The sequence below is a fragment of the Oryctolagus cuniculus genome, chromosome 11 (assembly GCF_964237555.1).
Source record: "Oryctolagus cuniculus chromosome 11, mOryCun1.1, whole genome shotgun sequence".
NCBI lineage: Eukaryota > Metazoa > Chordata > Mammalia > Lagomorpha > Leporidae > Oryctolagus > Oryctolagus cuniculus.
The window spans coordinates 59,279,613-59,295,234 of record NC_091442.1 but is presented as its reverse complement, the minus strand read 5'-3'; the positions used below and the strand labels follow the sequence as shown (position 1 = coordinate 59,295,234).

Genomic DNA, 15,622 nt, shown 5'->3' with positions numbered 1-15,622 from the left:
TCCAGGCCACTAGCAGGAAGTAGAGCAGCCAGAACTTGAACCAGTACCCATATGGAATGCTAGCGTCACAGGCAGCAGCTTTACCTGCTATGCCACAATGCAGGCCTCCACATCAATCTTTAAAAAAGCAAATAGAAATTCAATGGTATTTAGATCAGAGTCATGCAATCATAACCAATCATAACCACAAACAATTGTCACTACCCCAAAAAGCAACCCAACAGCCATTATCAATCACTTATTTCCTCCCAGCTGTGGGCAACCACTAATCTACTTTCTGTATCTATAGATTGGCCTATACTGGACACTTCCTATAAATGGAATCATACAATAGGCGGCCTTTTATGATTGGGTTCTTTCATTAGCATAACGTTTTTAAGGTTCTTCCATTTTGTAGGAGGTACCAGTCTCCATTTCTTTTTATTGCTGAATATTCCATTGATTGGGTACACACTATTTTATTTATCTGTTCACAAGTTATGGCTATCTGGGTTGTCTGGGCTACTATGAACACTTTTATATAGATTTCTGTGTGCACATGTTTCATTTCTCTCAGATATGTATCTAAAAGAATTGTTGGGTCAGGTGTTAAATCTTTTGAGGAACTGCAAAACTGTTTTCCTAAAGCAGCTACAACACTCTGCATACCTCCTAGCAGTGTATCAGAGCTCCAGTTACTCTACATTATCATCCATCTTTCTGATGATAGCTGTCCTAGGAGGTGAGAAGTGGGATCTCACTGCAGTTTTGCTTTGTATTTTCTTAATGGCTAATGATACCGAGTGTCTTTTCATGGCCACCTGAAGATACTTTGGAGAAGTATCTCTTCAGATCTTTTGCCTATTTTTAAACTGAATTCTGCTCTGCCTCTTAACCAAAGTTCTTTGAAAATCAGTCTAGGGTCCAGCATTTTGGCATAGCGGGTAAAGTTGCCACCTACAATGCTGGCATCTGATATGGGTGCTGGTTTGAGTCCTAGCTGCTCTGCTTCTGGTTCATACAGCTCCCTGTTAATGTACCTGGGAAAGCAGTGGAAAATAGCCCAAGTAGCCGGGTCCCTGCACCCACATGAGAAATCTGGATGAAGCTCCTGGCTTTGGCCTAGCCCAACCGTGGCCATTGCAGCCATTTGGGGAATGAACCAGCAGGTGGAAGATCTCTTGCTCTCATTCTCTCTTGTTCTGTGTAATCGTACTGTTCAAATAAACTTTTTTAAAAAATATTTATTTATTTGAAAGTGAGAATTAGAGAGAGGCAGAGGCAGAGGCAGAGGCAGAGGCAGAGGCAGAGGCAGAGGCAGGGAGAGAGAGAGAGAGAGAGAGAGAGAGAGAGAGAGAGAGAGAGGGGTCTGCCATCCTCTGGTTCACTCCCTAGATGGTTGCAACGACCGGAGCTGGGCCAATCTGAACCCAGGAGCTTCCTCCAGGTCTCCCATGTGGGTTCAGGGACCCAAGGACTTGGGCCATCTTCTACTGCTTTCCCAGGCCATAGCAGAGAGCTGGATCAGAAGTGGAGCAGCCAGGACTCAAACTGGTGCTCATATGGGATGATGGCACCACAGGCAGTGGTTTTACCCACTATTCCACAGAGCTGGTCCCACAAGTAAATAAATTAATCTTTAAAAAGAGAGAGAGGGGAAGAAAATTAGTCTATACACATCATCTACATTTCCTAACCTTTCACTCATCTACTCACTTCAGTCTTGCTTTGGCTCCCTATTCTGCTCCTGCTTGTCAAAATCATCAACTACCTGTCACTAACAAATTCAACAGCTGTACTTCAGTCTGCATCTTCTAGCATATAATTTATGGTTTGCACACTTGAATTTTTATCCAGTTGACCTCTTCTTCTACTTTGTATTTACCTTGTCCTATTTCTTATCTATATTTCTGTTTTACTGAATATTTTTCTATAGAATGAGAAATGTAAGCCAATAATGAAAAGAGATATCTAGAGAACTGAGGCAACACAACTGGCCTAGCATAGGGAAAGCAAGGGAACCAGTGGAAGGAAGAGTTGAGTTGGGAGGATAAAGAGAGGCTGGATGGACAGTAGGGACTAGAACAGGGATTTAGACTTTTTTTCAGCAGGTAATCCATAACCATTAAGGTCATCTATCCAATAAATACTTAGGGACCAGCATTGTGGTGTAGTGTGTGTTAAGTCACTGTCTGTGATGCCAGCATCCCATATGGGCGCCAGTTCAAGTCCCAGTTGCTCTACTTCTAATCCAGCTCCCTGCTAATGGCCTGGGAAGGCAGCGGAAGATGGCCCAAGTGCTTGCACTGCCACCCACATGGGAGACCCAGAAACAGCTTCTGGCTCCTGGTTGCAGTCTATCTCAGCCCTGGCCATTGTGGCCATTTGGGGAGCGAACAAGTGGATGGAAGACTTCTGTGTCTCCCCTCTCTCTGCAACTCTTTCAAATAAATAAGTCTTTTAAAAAATAAATACTTAGCACTGGATGCTGAATTGTTGGAAACTTTCCTTGCAGCAGTTATAAAATTACCTGGCAATAAGGAGTAGGGGGTAGAAAAATAGGAGGCAAAGAGATCATGAGGGATGTTTATTATAGTAGTAAAGATAGTTGGTAATGAGGGCATAGATTAGGGTAGCAAGGCCACCCTAATGGAAGGGTAGTGATTAATGGAAAGACATCGCCACTAGACTTTAAATGTCTTTTTTTTTTAAAGATTTATTTTATTTATTTTAAAGAGAGTTACAGAGAGAGGTAGAGACAGAGAGAAAGGTCTTCTATCCACTGGTTCACTCCCCGGATGGCCGCAATAGCCAGAGCTGTGCCAATCTGAAGCCAGGAGCATCTTCCGGGTCTCCCATGTGGGTTCAGGGGCCCAAGGACTTGGGCCATCTTCTACTGCTTTCCCAGGCCATAGCAGAGAGCTGGATGGGAAGAGAAGCAGCCGGGACTAGAACCAGCACCCATATGGGATGCTGGCACTGCAGGCCAGGGCTTTAACTCACTACACTACAGTGCCGGCCCCACCACTAAACTTTAACCATGTGAGTTATTACTGGTAACAGAGCTAATAGCTGTCCCAGTTGAGATGTCAGACCTAAAAGTTCTCAGTTCTGGGGCCAGCACTGTGGTATAGCAGGTAAAGCTGCTGCCTGCAGTACCGGCATCTTATATGGGCACTAGTTCAAGTCCTGGTTATTCCACTTCCCATCCAGCTCTCTACCATGGCCCAGGAAAGCAGTAGAAGATGGCCCAAGTCCTTGCGTCCCTGCACCTGTGTGGGAGACCCGAAGAAGCTCCTGGCTTCTGATCGGCTCAGCTCTGGCTGTTGCGGACAACTGAGGAGTGCAGATGGAAGACCTCTCTCTCTGCCTCTCCATAACTCTGACTTTCAAGTAAATAAATAAAATCTTTAAAAAAAAAAAAGGTTTTCAGTTCTAAATTTCACTTGACAGAAACTAGATAGAAATGTAGTTAACACACACACACAGAAAATTCTTTCTCCCTGTTAGAAGCACAGATGATTAAGGAATTGCTTTCTGCTTTCTCTGCTGAGTAAACACTTTTGGCACTATCTGGTAACTCAAGCTGCCCAAAAAGTGACGGTCTAGTTAAACCTGCCAGTCGATCTTATTTTCATCATTGCTTCCAGCCCCCCATCAACATGATAGCATCAAGAAGAAATTAATGCAAAATATGTGGAGAAGGCAAATTATCCCAAGTTAAACACGGTCCCTTTTCTTTTTTTGCAAAGGAAATGGTTGTTGATGCTACGAGGAGTTAAATTATAATAACACATGCCAGGGAGATGATGTCAGGGAAGGGGTGGTTAGGCTCTTTACAAGTATGAAATTCCTTTAGTCCTAAACATTTCCTCTTTCAATCTCACCTATATTCAAATCTCTCTACTGAGGCTACTCCTTCAAGCAATGAAGAAACAGTGTAGAGACCCTCTTTTTACTTCAGCCTTGTCTTTAATGAACCAAGAATAACTTAGGACCATTAAAATTGATGTTTTAAAAAAGTACTACATTGAAGTTTCTCACAGAATTCCCTTTTTGGAGTCCATGTTTTCTCCTTCTGTAACTATGTTAATTCCGAAGCAGCGAATGGGAGTGCAACAGTACATCCTGAGAAGGAATCTGCCTTTATTAGGCATTATACATCTGTTGACTGCATTCCTATATTTACTACTAGCCAAAAAAAAGTCAGAAGACTGATGATCAGGAGTTTCCCAGAAACACCTTCCTTGATAAGTGAAGTGTGTAAGGACATTTCAAAGTAAAATAATCCTACTCTTAAAGTCAAATTAATAAAAGCAATATGCTTTAAAATAAGCACATCACAATACTGGGGCACAAATAGTAGATTTTCAAACTGAGGACACTGGTGATTATTTTTTTATGCACAAAACAGAGGTGATGACTATAGCCAAAAGCAAACAATATTTCTTACATAAAGGAAGCAGTAGATATTTATAATTTGTGTTTTTCAGAAGTTTGGAATTGGATTTTTGTTTATTTTTACAGCATTTTGGACAGATCTAAGAACTTTATTACATAGACTTGCTCTACCAGACAGACAGCTTATAAGAGAAATGGCAAATAAGCCATTGTCAAAATTAAAATCGTCTTTTTTTTGTTTTTAAATCTGTAGGGATACATACACCAAACTGCTCTCAGTTACTTTTTTTGAGGAGTGGGAATGATTAAAGAACTCCAGGACAGGAAGCAATGACTTCCATTTTATGTACTTTATTATGCTTAGTTTTAAAAAAAACAGTATAACTTATATTACACAAAAGTAATACAAATTTTAAAAATTTAACCTTTCGTATAAAAATGCATAAATGACATGAGCACATGCATCCAAAATACTCTTCCCCAGAGAAACAGCTATTAAGCCCTTCATGTCAACATCAAAACACAGAGCAATGTAGTAACACTTTAGCTTAAATACTTGTCAAAGCCTGTATTTACACACACAAGGAGTCTCACATGCAGTCACAAAGTGATGCACACATACAGAGCCCTCAGACACCATTGTTAACACTGACCTGTAAGAACCCAAAGAATTCTTGATAGACACGTTAGAAATCAGGTAACTATCCCCCAATGTTTCCTGAATTGCTTCCCAAACCTTACAAGCTATCAGGAATAGTTTTGAGATTTGAAGCCAAATTCATAACCATATCTCTTATCTCCTATACTATTAGATTTGTAAGTTGGTTAAATGTTTCCCATGCCCCAAATGCAGAAAAGAAGTGAAGTGTTGAGAGAAGAAATTTTTAGATAGCTTCAAATACACCAAATCCCTAGTAGAGAAAAAATTAATTTTGGGAATTCATTTTACTTTGTTTTAATGGGTTCTGGGTAACCTGGGAGACTTGGAGGGAAAAAAGAAATCAGGAACAAAATTTATATATATATATAGGTTTATAGACATACCTACTAAAGTAACTTATAGTTCTATACAGATGAACTATCTGTATAATATATAATACATACTCATTTGATGGGGGATAGTGGTACATGGACATACATACACTGATAACCAACAAATACATACAGACCCATATTTCTTAAGGATGTAAACGGAATGAACACCAAACTTATCCCCGTAAACTAAGTGTTGAGGGTCTAAATATTTACCCATTGCCTGGATCAGACACTTGTGTTTCAATCTACGTGTTGTAGTCTCTTCAGGTTCATAAGAAAGTAGCAGGAATCTTTCACCACCTTCCAACACCCCTTTAAATGGGCAAGAGAGCCCTAAATGTCTATGGCACACTTTTTTTCTTCTCCAAAGAACAGCTACAACATGCAGAGAGAGGTGAAAGGGTCTTCCTGCTGCAGCGCTGGGAGCCCTGCAATGCTGAGATACTGCCAAGGAAACTCCGTGGTGAATGTGGGCAAACTGTCCATCCCTCCCCGACTGCCCATGTGGACAAACGCAGCACAGCTGTCTGGCAGCCATGGGTTAATTATAAAGATTCCAAGGATCCCTGCTGAGCCTAGCTATCTGCAGAGCTTCCAAGGATCAGCTCAAGAGCAAGACTCACAGGGCTTTCTGCCTTAAGCCCAAGGTACGTGTCTCTGAGGGCTCCTTCTCTACAAGCGAGGTGGGGTAGGGTCTCCAGTCCAGAAGACTGCACTCAACTCTTGGTGAGCTATCGTGAGTTCACTAACCCTCCGTGATTTCAGCTACCTGATAATGCGGGTGCTGTGGGCTGGAAGGAGGGTAGAATGGAAGAGAATGGAATGTTAAAAAGGTTAAATAACCTTGTGTGTGTATGCGTGGGGTGGACTGGGGACAGAGTCAGATGACAAATTATCCCCGTGGAGACTGGGACATCAGCAGAAAGTCAAACAACTAACTTCATTTCACAGGGATACAAACTTGCAAGCTACACTTGTGTGTAATCCCTTCCCCTCTCAGGCTTCACAAACCCAGTGTAAATTCCTTAACTCCAGAACCAGGTGAGAAAAAGACAGCACAAGAAGTGGTGCAAAAGGGAGAGGCGCCGAGACAGAGGAGGAATCCCGTTCTTTTCTTGGAGAAGAATGTTAAAACCAAGGGCACTCCCGGTCCCCAGAAAAGGAAGTAGCTAGATTCCAAAACAGCGCTTTCCCCTACCTTCTTGTTGTTCTTGTTATAGCCAAAAGTCGAAATCCCAGGCCTGGAAGTCACTGATAGCAGCATTTTCTCTTTAATGTTAGGGAGCTGAGAGAGGGAGAAGAGGGAGAAGGCAAGGGAGGGGTGAGGGGGGAGCAGGGGAGAGGGAAAACGGGAGGGAGGGAGAGAAGGAGGGAGGGAGAAGGGAGGGGGAGGAGAAAGGGGGAGAAAAGGAGCAAGAGGGAGAGTTGGGGGGGGGGGCACGCCTGCGGGTGGAGAATGAGCTAGGGCTGCTGCTCTACGTCAGAGAGAAGTTAAACCAGAGTCTGAATGAGGTACTTCCACTGGGTCCTAATGCCCAAGATGTTATTTTTTTGTTTGTTTTCCAGTAGTTAATGCTAGGAAGAAACATTCTTAGTTGTAACCCCTTTCAAATTTATTTCCTTTCCTCTATGAATAAGTTGTGACTCTCATGAAAACACAACAAAATCCTTCCCCCCCTAGATCTCCATTAGAAGATTTCAAGCTTAATTATAAAGAGGTTCCTGAGACGCTGCCTCGGAGAAAGTCACACTGAGCTGGGTGTGAGAGAGGAGCTCGGGGTCCCCCTGCTTCACATTTATGGTGGTCTGAAAGCACCAGGAAAGAACAAACAGGAACACACCAAAGAGCACAGACAAGCAAAACCGAGCATGGAAAAGAGCCAGTTTCACAGCCTCACAGCTGCTTCTCTTGGGCCACACTGAGGGGCTGAGCCCCTCACTCCGATTTCAGGTTCTCCCAGGAAGGAGCTCACATGTTACAGGGCATCATCAAACTGAACAACACTTGGTGAAACTTGGGAAACTTGGTGCCTGCAGGTTTCTTCAACAACTGGAAACCGTCTAACATCTATCTTTACCCTACTGTTCCCTGGTGTTCAAGATCCATGGAGCTAGCACAGTTGCAGTAACTCGCCAAACCTGGCATTTATATCCAGACTGAAGTTCACAGAGTTGGGATGTGTACTTCAAGCTGTCTCTGAACTGTAAGAAAATATATAACTATTTAAAAAGCATAAGCTTCACACAGAAGAAAATTATAACATTTCTTAGGAAAGAAGGTAAACTTAAGAGTCAAGAACCTAACACAGTTGCAACAACACTCACCTCTAACAGTCAAGAAGTGTCCTCGGAGGAGTTGCCTTAACAAGAAAAACACTTGTACAAAACCGAAAACTTGAGGACCATACCCAGGTATCCAAGTGGAACAGGAATGGCCGATGAGAATCTCCAAACCCCTTCACAAGGCCACCTTGCTGCTATGGCAAGTGTTCTCCAGACATAAATCAATCCTGTCTGCTGCGTCACAACAAACATGGAGCCCAAACACTCCCTAAAATGAAGTCCTGGTCTCTACTCTCGTTTTCCTGTCACTTTTTGCTATGATAATGGAACAGACAGTACTAACATTCTGCAGAATAAATACACACACACATCCTACCCTCAATCTCTAACTTTCATTTCCAATAGGACAGGAAGTGCCTGCTCAGCTCAAGGGACACAGGAAGGGTGGGAACAGCCTCAATGTGGGAATTGCAACTGAGACTGGAAACAGCAGCCAAGTGCAGTAAATAAACACACAGCATCTTTCAGTGATACCATGTTTTTTAAAAGACCCTTTTCCGTCCTCAGAGACTCTCATTCATTATATGCCCATTTGTCTTTGGTAGATATATTCTCCTTTATCCAAACAATGTGGTTCAGAAACCTTAACTTTTATTTATTTCTTTTGAGAGGCAGAGGGAGAACCAGCTGCTATCCACTAGATCACTCCCCAAACACCTGCAATGGCCTGAACCGGGCAGGGCCAAAGCCAGGAGCTACAAGTATAATCCAGGTCTCCCAAATGGGTGGCAGAAACCCAATTATTTAAGTCATCACTGCTGTCTCCCAGAATCTACATTAGTGGAATTCCACATTAGTGGAAGCTGAAGTCAAGCACCAGAGCTGGGAGTCTAACCCAGGCACTCGGGATGTGGGACAAATGTCAACTATGTCTAAATGCCTGCTCCTCCTCCTTTACGATGGTCATCCTAATGGGCGTGCAGTGCTATCTCACTGCAGTATTTTTATTTCATTATGAACTGATAATTTATGATTGTGTATTTATGGGGTACGAAGTGAGGTTATTATTTATTAATATAATGTGGAATAACTAAAATCAATGAACATACCCATAACCTCAAATACTTATCTTTCATCATAGTGAGAACATTTGGAAGTCACTCAGCAATTTTGAGATGCGTTAATATGCCGTTATTCACCATGCTGAGCAATATCTCAAAAAATAATCTTTTCTTCCTGAGATTTTTTATACTTTGCTCATCTCTCCATTCCTACTACCTCTCTGCAACCACCATTCTACTCTCTGCTTCTTAGGAGTTTCAGACTCTATATGTAAATGAAAACATGCAGTACTTATCTTTAACCATGTGGTTTGGTTTACTTAGTAGTGTTCTCTAATTCTATCAATGTTATCACGGATGACAGACTTTCCTTCTTGTTAAAGGCTGAATAGCATTCTACTGTGTGTGTGTGTGTGACAATTTAACCATTCACTTGATGATGAACACTTGAGTTGATTCCATAACTTGACCATAGTGAATAGTGCTGCAATGAACATGGGAGTGCAGACACTGCTTCAAAAAACTGACTTCAAATATTTTGGAGAGTGGTAGGCACTTGGCATAGTGCTTAAGACATAGCTCAGGATGCCCACATTGTACATCAGAGTGCCTGGACTTAAGTCCTGGCTCTTCATCCTATTCCAGTAACTACTAATGCATATCCCAGGAGGCAGCAAATGATGGCTCGAGATCCCTACCACCCAGAGGGGAGATGTAGATTGAATCCCAGGCTCCTGGCTTCAGCCTGGCCAGCCCCAGTTGTAGGCACCTGAGGAGTGAACCAACAGATGCAAGATCTCCTTTTATTATTATTATTATTATTATTTTTGACAGGCAGAGTGGACAGTGAGAGAGAGAGAGAGAAAGGTCTTCCTTTTGCTGTTGGTTCACCCTCCAATGGCTGCTGCGGCCGGTGTGCTGCGGCCAGCGCACCGCGCTGATCCAAAGCCAGGAGCCAGGTGCTTCTCCTGGTCTCCCATGGGGTGCAGGGCCCAAGCACTTGGGCCATCCTCCACTGCACTCCCGGGCCATAGCAGAGAGCTGGCCTGGAAGAGGGGCAACCAGGACAGAATCCGGCGCCCCAACTGGGACTAGAACCCGGTGTGCCAGTGTTGCAGGCGGAGGATTAGCCTATTGAGCTGCAGTACCGGCCTCCCTCTATCTCTTTCTACCTTTCAAATAAAAATAAAATTTGAAAACCAAATAGTTTTGGTAAATACTCCAAAACTGGAACTGCTAGATCAATTTTAATATTCTTAAATATTAACCTTCTGCATTCCTTAATGTTGTGATATCTCAGAATTTTAAAACTGTTTTTTGAAAAAAAAAAAAAAAAGAGATTTTAAAGGCCCAATGACAAAGAGGGGAAAGGGGCAGGGGAGAGACAAAGATATGCCAACTGCTGGTTCACCCCCCAGATTCCCACAACAGCTGGGCTAGGCCAGACTGAAGCCAGCAATGCAGAACTTCATCCAGGTCTCCTACGTGGGTGGCAGGGACTCGAATGCTTGGGTCACCTCCACTGCTTTTCCAGGTGCATTAGCAGGAAGCTAAATGGGAAGCAGAGTAGCCAAGACCCAAATACTACTCCAAAATAAGATGCAAGAACCCCAATGGCAGCTTCACGCAGTGTGCCACAACATCGGTCCCAAAACCGTGGGTTTGAGAGAGAGGCAGATCCAAGCAAATCCTAACACCACTTCACTTAACTAGATACGTGACTTCAGGCCAGTTTTGTTTACTCATGGACAAAATGGAGATACCTACCTCATTAACCTTTGGAATAAGATCCAAGTTCTGGTTCTGTCATTTACAAACTGACACTGAGGTAATTATCTTGTATGTCTGAACCTTAGTTTGCTCATCTGTAAAATGTAGTAAATATTTACTGCCTGAAATTTTAGTGAAATGAAGCAATACAATGCACATAACACCCTTAAGAAAATCCTTGGCACTTGGTAAACACTCCATAGATGTTAGCCCCATTTTGATTAATTACTCTACTGTCTCTCAGTATATGTCCCTCGGGGAATCATTTAGCCCAGATTTGAAGATCTGAAGTGAACACTTCTAACAGTATCTTAGTTACATTAGAAATATTCTACTAGGTCTAAACAAGCTAAACTACATACCTGGAAAGTATCAGATAAGAAGTTTCAGGAATCATCCCATCCAGTTTCTTCCCCCCACCTCCGCCAAAGCAAACAATCTGATTATTCAGAAATTCTTTTCATTACTCCCAATTTCATGGAAATTGGCAAAACTTATCTTAAAGAGAAAAAGGAAAGAAAACAACACAGAATCAAAGAGCACTAGATATGACACCCCAAGTCCCATCTTAGGGTCCCACTACTCCAAGAAATAGAAGCAGAGCTAGGGGGAAACAGTAGGATTTTCATGCATCCAAAGATTTAAACCTGTTTCTTTTCTCTAACAGAAGAAAGTATCAGAGAGAAGAGAGATCAACAATGATCTAATAAATTCTGTATGAACTAATACAAAACTATCATACACATGGACATACATAAAACATGAACTGCTGTCACAAGTGAATTATGTCATATGGCACCAACAAAACTAGAAACTATATCCTTAATTTGGGTGACTGTATTTTTTAAAAAGATTTATTTACTTGAAAGTCAGAGTTACACAGTTACACAGAGGGAAGGAGAGGCAGAGAGAGAGGTCTTCCATCCGATGGTTCACCCTCCAATTGGCTGAACGGCTGGAGTTGCCCCGATTTGAAGTCAGGAGCCAGGAGCTCCCTCCAGGTCTCCCACGCGGATGCAGGGGCCCAAGGACTAGGGCCATCTTCTACTGTTTTCCCAGACCATTGAAGAGAGCTGGATCAGAAGTGGAGCAGCTAGGTCTCAAACCAGCCCCTATGGGATGCCAGCGCTTCAGGCCAGGGCATTAACCCATTTCACCACAGCACCGGCCCCAGGGTGGCTGTATTTTTGAAGGCAGTTATAGAATTTTGTGGAAGGGTTGAGGAAGGTAATGGAGTTCTGTGGTGAGATTCAGGAGGAAGAAGGAAGCATCTTATTTCTTCCAACGTTGACTCCCTTCTGCTTTGCCCATTATACTATCTGCGTTTTTCTAGATTTATTCGGTGTCCCAATAGTTCTTAGTTCTCAAGAAACCAGCACCCCAGCTGTTTTGAGGCAGAAAGGTAAAATAAGAGATATTTGTTACTTCTCTTAGGAAAACAGACATTTATAGTTGATTCGGTATCAACTGGTTTGTGATTTCTCCAGAAAAACACTTTTAAGCAAGTGTCCCAGGTGAAGGAGGTGGGGTTAGATCAGTCCTGGGCTGTTCGTGGAAGGATTTCTGTGTGCCATTATCAGCCCTCCACAGCAGGTGGGGAACACAAAGAATGTGCCACCTGCAAATGTGCTGGACCCAAGCCAGGCACTCCCCTAGAGCCTAGCTGCGGAGGCACACGTGGCTGAACGCAGCGAGGCAGGCCAATTTGTTAGTGAGGTCTGAGTGTGGTTCAGAGACCTCAACAAGGTATATGAGAGCCCCAACAACTTTACAAACTCCCTACGGGCTATCTTTCCTCCAAAGATAAAATTTTGTGGCCCAAAGGTTATGTAATGGAAGTAGTCCAAAAAGTTGAGTTCATTTCCTGGTAAAGGAATGAGGTGAATGTTTTAGGAAGAAATGAAAGAAAGAGATTCTTTAACACATTAGCTTCCTTGGGCTGGAAACCTAAGTGGCCTTATCACACCAGGAAGCAAGGCTCAGGGACTGCTTCAGGTGAAAGCTGGAATCACACAACCAACCAGAAGTCTGGCCCTTTAACTCCTTCCTTGACTTACTTCACTGGAAAACTGGGAAAAAGACAATTTGGAAGAAATATATATATATATATATATAATATCTCACACCTTGTATATCACTGCTGAGAACATGTGCTCCTCTTCTAAAAAAACAGGCATTTATGGCCAAAACTTACAACAGAGAATATTTTCTTTCTTCTTTTTTAACAGGCAGAGTGGACAGTGAGAGAGACAGACAGAGAGGAAGGTCTTCCTTTTGCCGTTGGTTCACCCTCCAATGGCCGCCATGGCCGGCGCACTGCGGCGGGCACACCGCGCTGATCCGAAGGCAGGAGCCAGGTGCTTCTCCTGGTCTCCCATGGAGTGCAGGGCCCAAGCACTTGGGCCATCCTCCACTGCACTCCCGGGCCATAGTAGAGAGCTGGCCTGGAAGAGGGGCAACCGGGACAGAATCCGGCGCCCCGACCGGGACTAGAACCCAGTGTGCCGGCACCACAAGGCGGAGGATTAGCCTAGTGAGCCACGGCGCCGGCCTCAACAGAGAATATTTTCAAATGGACTTTTCCTTTGCTAGACGCTGAGAGAATGCAGGAACCAAATCATCTGGAATCACTGGACGAGAAAAAGACTGGATTCTATGTACACTCAGAATGGACTGCATTGATTATAACACAATATTCACCAGATTGTCTAAATATAGGTATGTTTCCTTCACAGGGAGGTATTACTTTTTAATGATTTATTTATTTGAAAGGCAGAGTGACAGAGACAGAGGAAGGGACAGAGAAATTTTCCATCTGTTGGTTCAACTCCCCAAATCACTGCAACAGTCAAGGCTGGGCCAGGCTGAAGTCAGGAGTCAGGAGCTCCAGCTGGGTCTCCCATGTGGATGACAAGAACTCAGGCACTTAGTCATCATCTGCTGCCTCCTAGGCATGTTATCGGGGAGGATGGCACAGTAGCCGGGATCCCAACCAGTACTTGGATACAGGATGCGGGATCCCAAGCAACAGCTTAACCCACTCTACCACAACACCCACTTCTCTAGGCATTAATTTTGCTGACCTCAATAATCCCTAAAATAAATAATTCACATGCTCTCAATAGGGTGTACAACAGAATTAAATTACATTGAATCAAATGAAATTGCTGTTTCTAAAGGTCAAAAGGTCAAATCTAAATCTTTTTCTCAGATACTAGGGATTTCATATGCTAAACCTTACATACTACAAAAAAGTGTGACACTGTGACACTGTGGCATGATAATGAACCAAAATGGTGATTAACTGGATAGTTGGTGGTTTTTTTTTTTTTTTTTTGTGACAGGCAGAGTGAGACAGTGAGAGAGACAGGGAGAAAGGTCTTCCTTTTTCCGTGGTTCACCCCACAAGTGGCCGCTACAGCCAGTGCATTGTGGCTGGCCTGCTGCGCTGATCCGAAGCCAGGAGCCAGGTGCTCCTCCTGGTCTCCCATGCAGGTGCAGGGCCCAAGGACCTGGGCCATCCTCCACTGCTTCGCAGGCCACAGCAAAGAGCTGGACTGGAAGAGGAGCAACCGGGACAGAACTTGCGTCCCAACCGGGACTAGAACCCGGGGTTCTTGGTGCCGCAGGCAGAGGATTAGCCTAGTGAGCCACGGCACCGGCCAAATAGTTCATTTTTTAAGAACTATTTTAATTTCAGATGAAAAACATCTTGGTGAGGTATTCTCGCTTATATAAGGTCATGGAAGTCATATAGTGTCACAACTGATAATATAATCTAGATTTTCTTACTCTCAATTCTATCCTTTCTATTTGCCTGCAAAATTAAAAATTCCAATTAATATATATGTTGGGATCAGAAATAATAAAGGAAAACTCCTAGAATTCAAGAGGTGAAATCTCAACTATTTCCCATAAACAAACCTTTTCTCTCAAGTAACAGGGCTACTCAAATTCTGACTTCTTTATTTGCATATTGGGTAATATTTTTAGGAATAAAATTATAAGGCAAAAAACAACAGGTTCTGTAGAAAACTACAGTTGTTGGGAAGGACTCCTAATGACATGTTCAAGATTGGGGGGGGAGGGTGGCACTGCTATGGATCAGTTGGTTAAAGCCACGGCCTGCAGCACCAGCATTCCGTAGAGTAGCTGGTTTGAGTCCCAGCTACTCTACTTGCAATCCAGCTCCCTGGTAATGTGTCTGGGAAAACACCAGAGGATGGCCCAAGTACTTGGGCCCCTGCATTCATGTGGGAGACCCAAAAGAAGCTCCTGGCTCCAGCCGGTGTGGCCAATTGGGGAGTGAGCCAGCGGATGGAAGATCTCTTTTCTCTTTGCCTTTGTTTCCTTCTCCGTGTAACTTTTAAATAAATAAATCTTTAAAAAATAATTTCAGTGCAGCTAGTGCTGTGGCGTAGTAGGCTAAGCCTCCACCTGTGGTACCAGCATCTGATACAGGCACCAGTTCATGTTCCAGCCGCTCCTTTTCCAATCCAGCTCTCTGCTTATGGTGTGGAAAAGCAATGGAAGATGGCCCAAGTACTTGGGCCCCTGCACCTGCATGGGAGACCCAGAAGAAGCTCCTGGCTCTGGATTGGCACAGCTCCAGCCATTGCAGCCATCCAGGGAATGAATCAGCAATGGAAGACCTGTCTCTACCCCTCTCTGTCTGTAACTCTATCTCTCAAATAAATAAATGAAATATTTTAGTTTTTTTGACAGGCAGAGTAGACAGTGAGAGAGAGAAAAGTCTTCCTTTTTCTGTTGGTTCACCCCCCAAACGGCTGCTACGGCCGGCGCGCTACGCCGATCCAAAGCCAGGAGCCAGGTGCTTCTCCTGGTCTCCCATGAGGGTGCAGGGCCCAAGGATTTGGGCCATCCTCCACTGCCTTCCCGGGCCACAGCAGAGAGCTGGACAGGAAGAGGAGCGACCGGGACAGAATCCAGCGCCCCAACTGGGACTAGAACCCGGATATTTTTGTTGGACATTTTTGTAGGTTTTAAACTTTTCTTGACAGCTATCCATCTCTGCCTCTTGCTCCTAGACTGTGAACTACTCCTAGGACAGAGGCACTAACCTTACTAATCCT

The 15,622-nt window shown here is 43.7% G+C and overlaps 1 protein-coding gene and 1 long non-coding RNA gene across 8 annotated transcripts in view; one reads left to right on the top strand and one right to left on the bottom strand.

Moving 5' to 3' along the window:
* RBMS2 (RNA binding motif single stranded interacting protein 2) overlaps positions 1–15,622 on the bottom strand; it is an 81,427-nt gene that overhangs the window by 47,248 nt on the left and 18,557 nt on the right. For 3 of the 7 annotated variants that reach the window (XR_516732.4, XM_002711082.5, XM_070052404.1), the window contains exon 1: positions 6,614–6,891. The exons of 1 other annotated variant lie outside the window; for it this stretch is intronic. Coding sequence is in view for 2 of the 6 variants with exons in the window: in XM_002711082.5 (XP_002711128.1) it covers positions 6,614–6,679 (66 nt within the window). In the remaining 4 variants the exon portion in view is untranslated. Of the gene's footprint in view, positions 1–5,628; positions 5,744–6,613; positions 6,892–7,740; positions 8,107–15,622 lie in introns of those variants that run through there. 3 more of the 7 variants (XR_011380092.1, XM_008256678.4, XM_051846382.2) reach the window with 2 other exon arrangements.
* On the top strand, positions 5,816–8,073 carry LOC138844364 (uncharacterized). The gene is made up of 2 exons (XR_011380101.1): positions 5,816–6,062; positions 7,097–8,073. It is a non-coding gene; the product is annotated as an uncharacterized lncRNA (long non-coding RNA).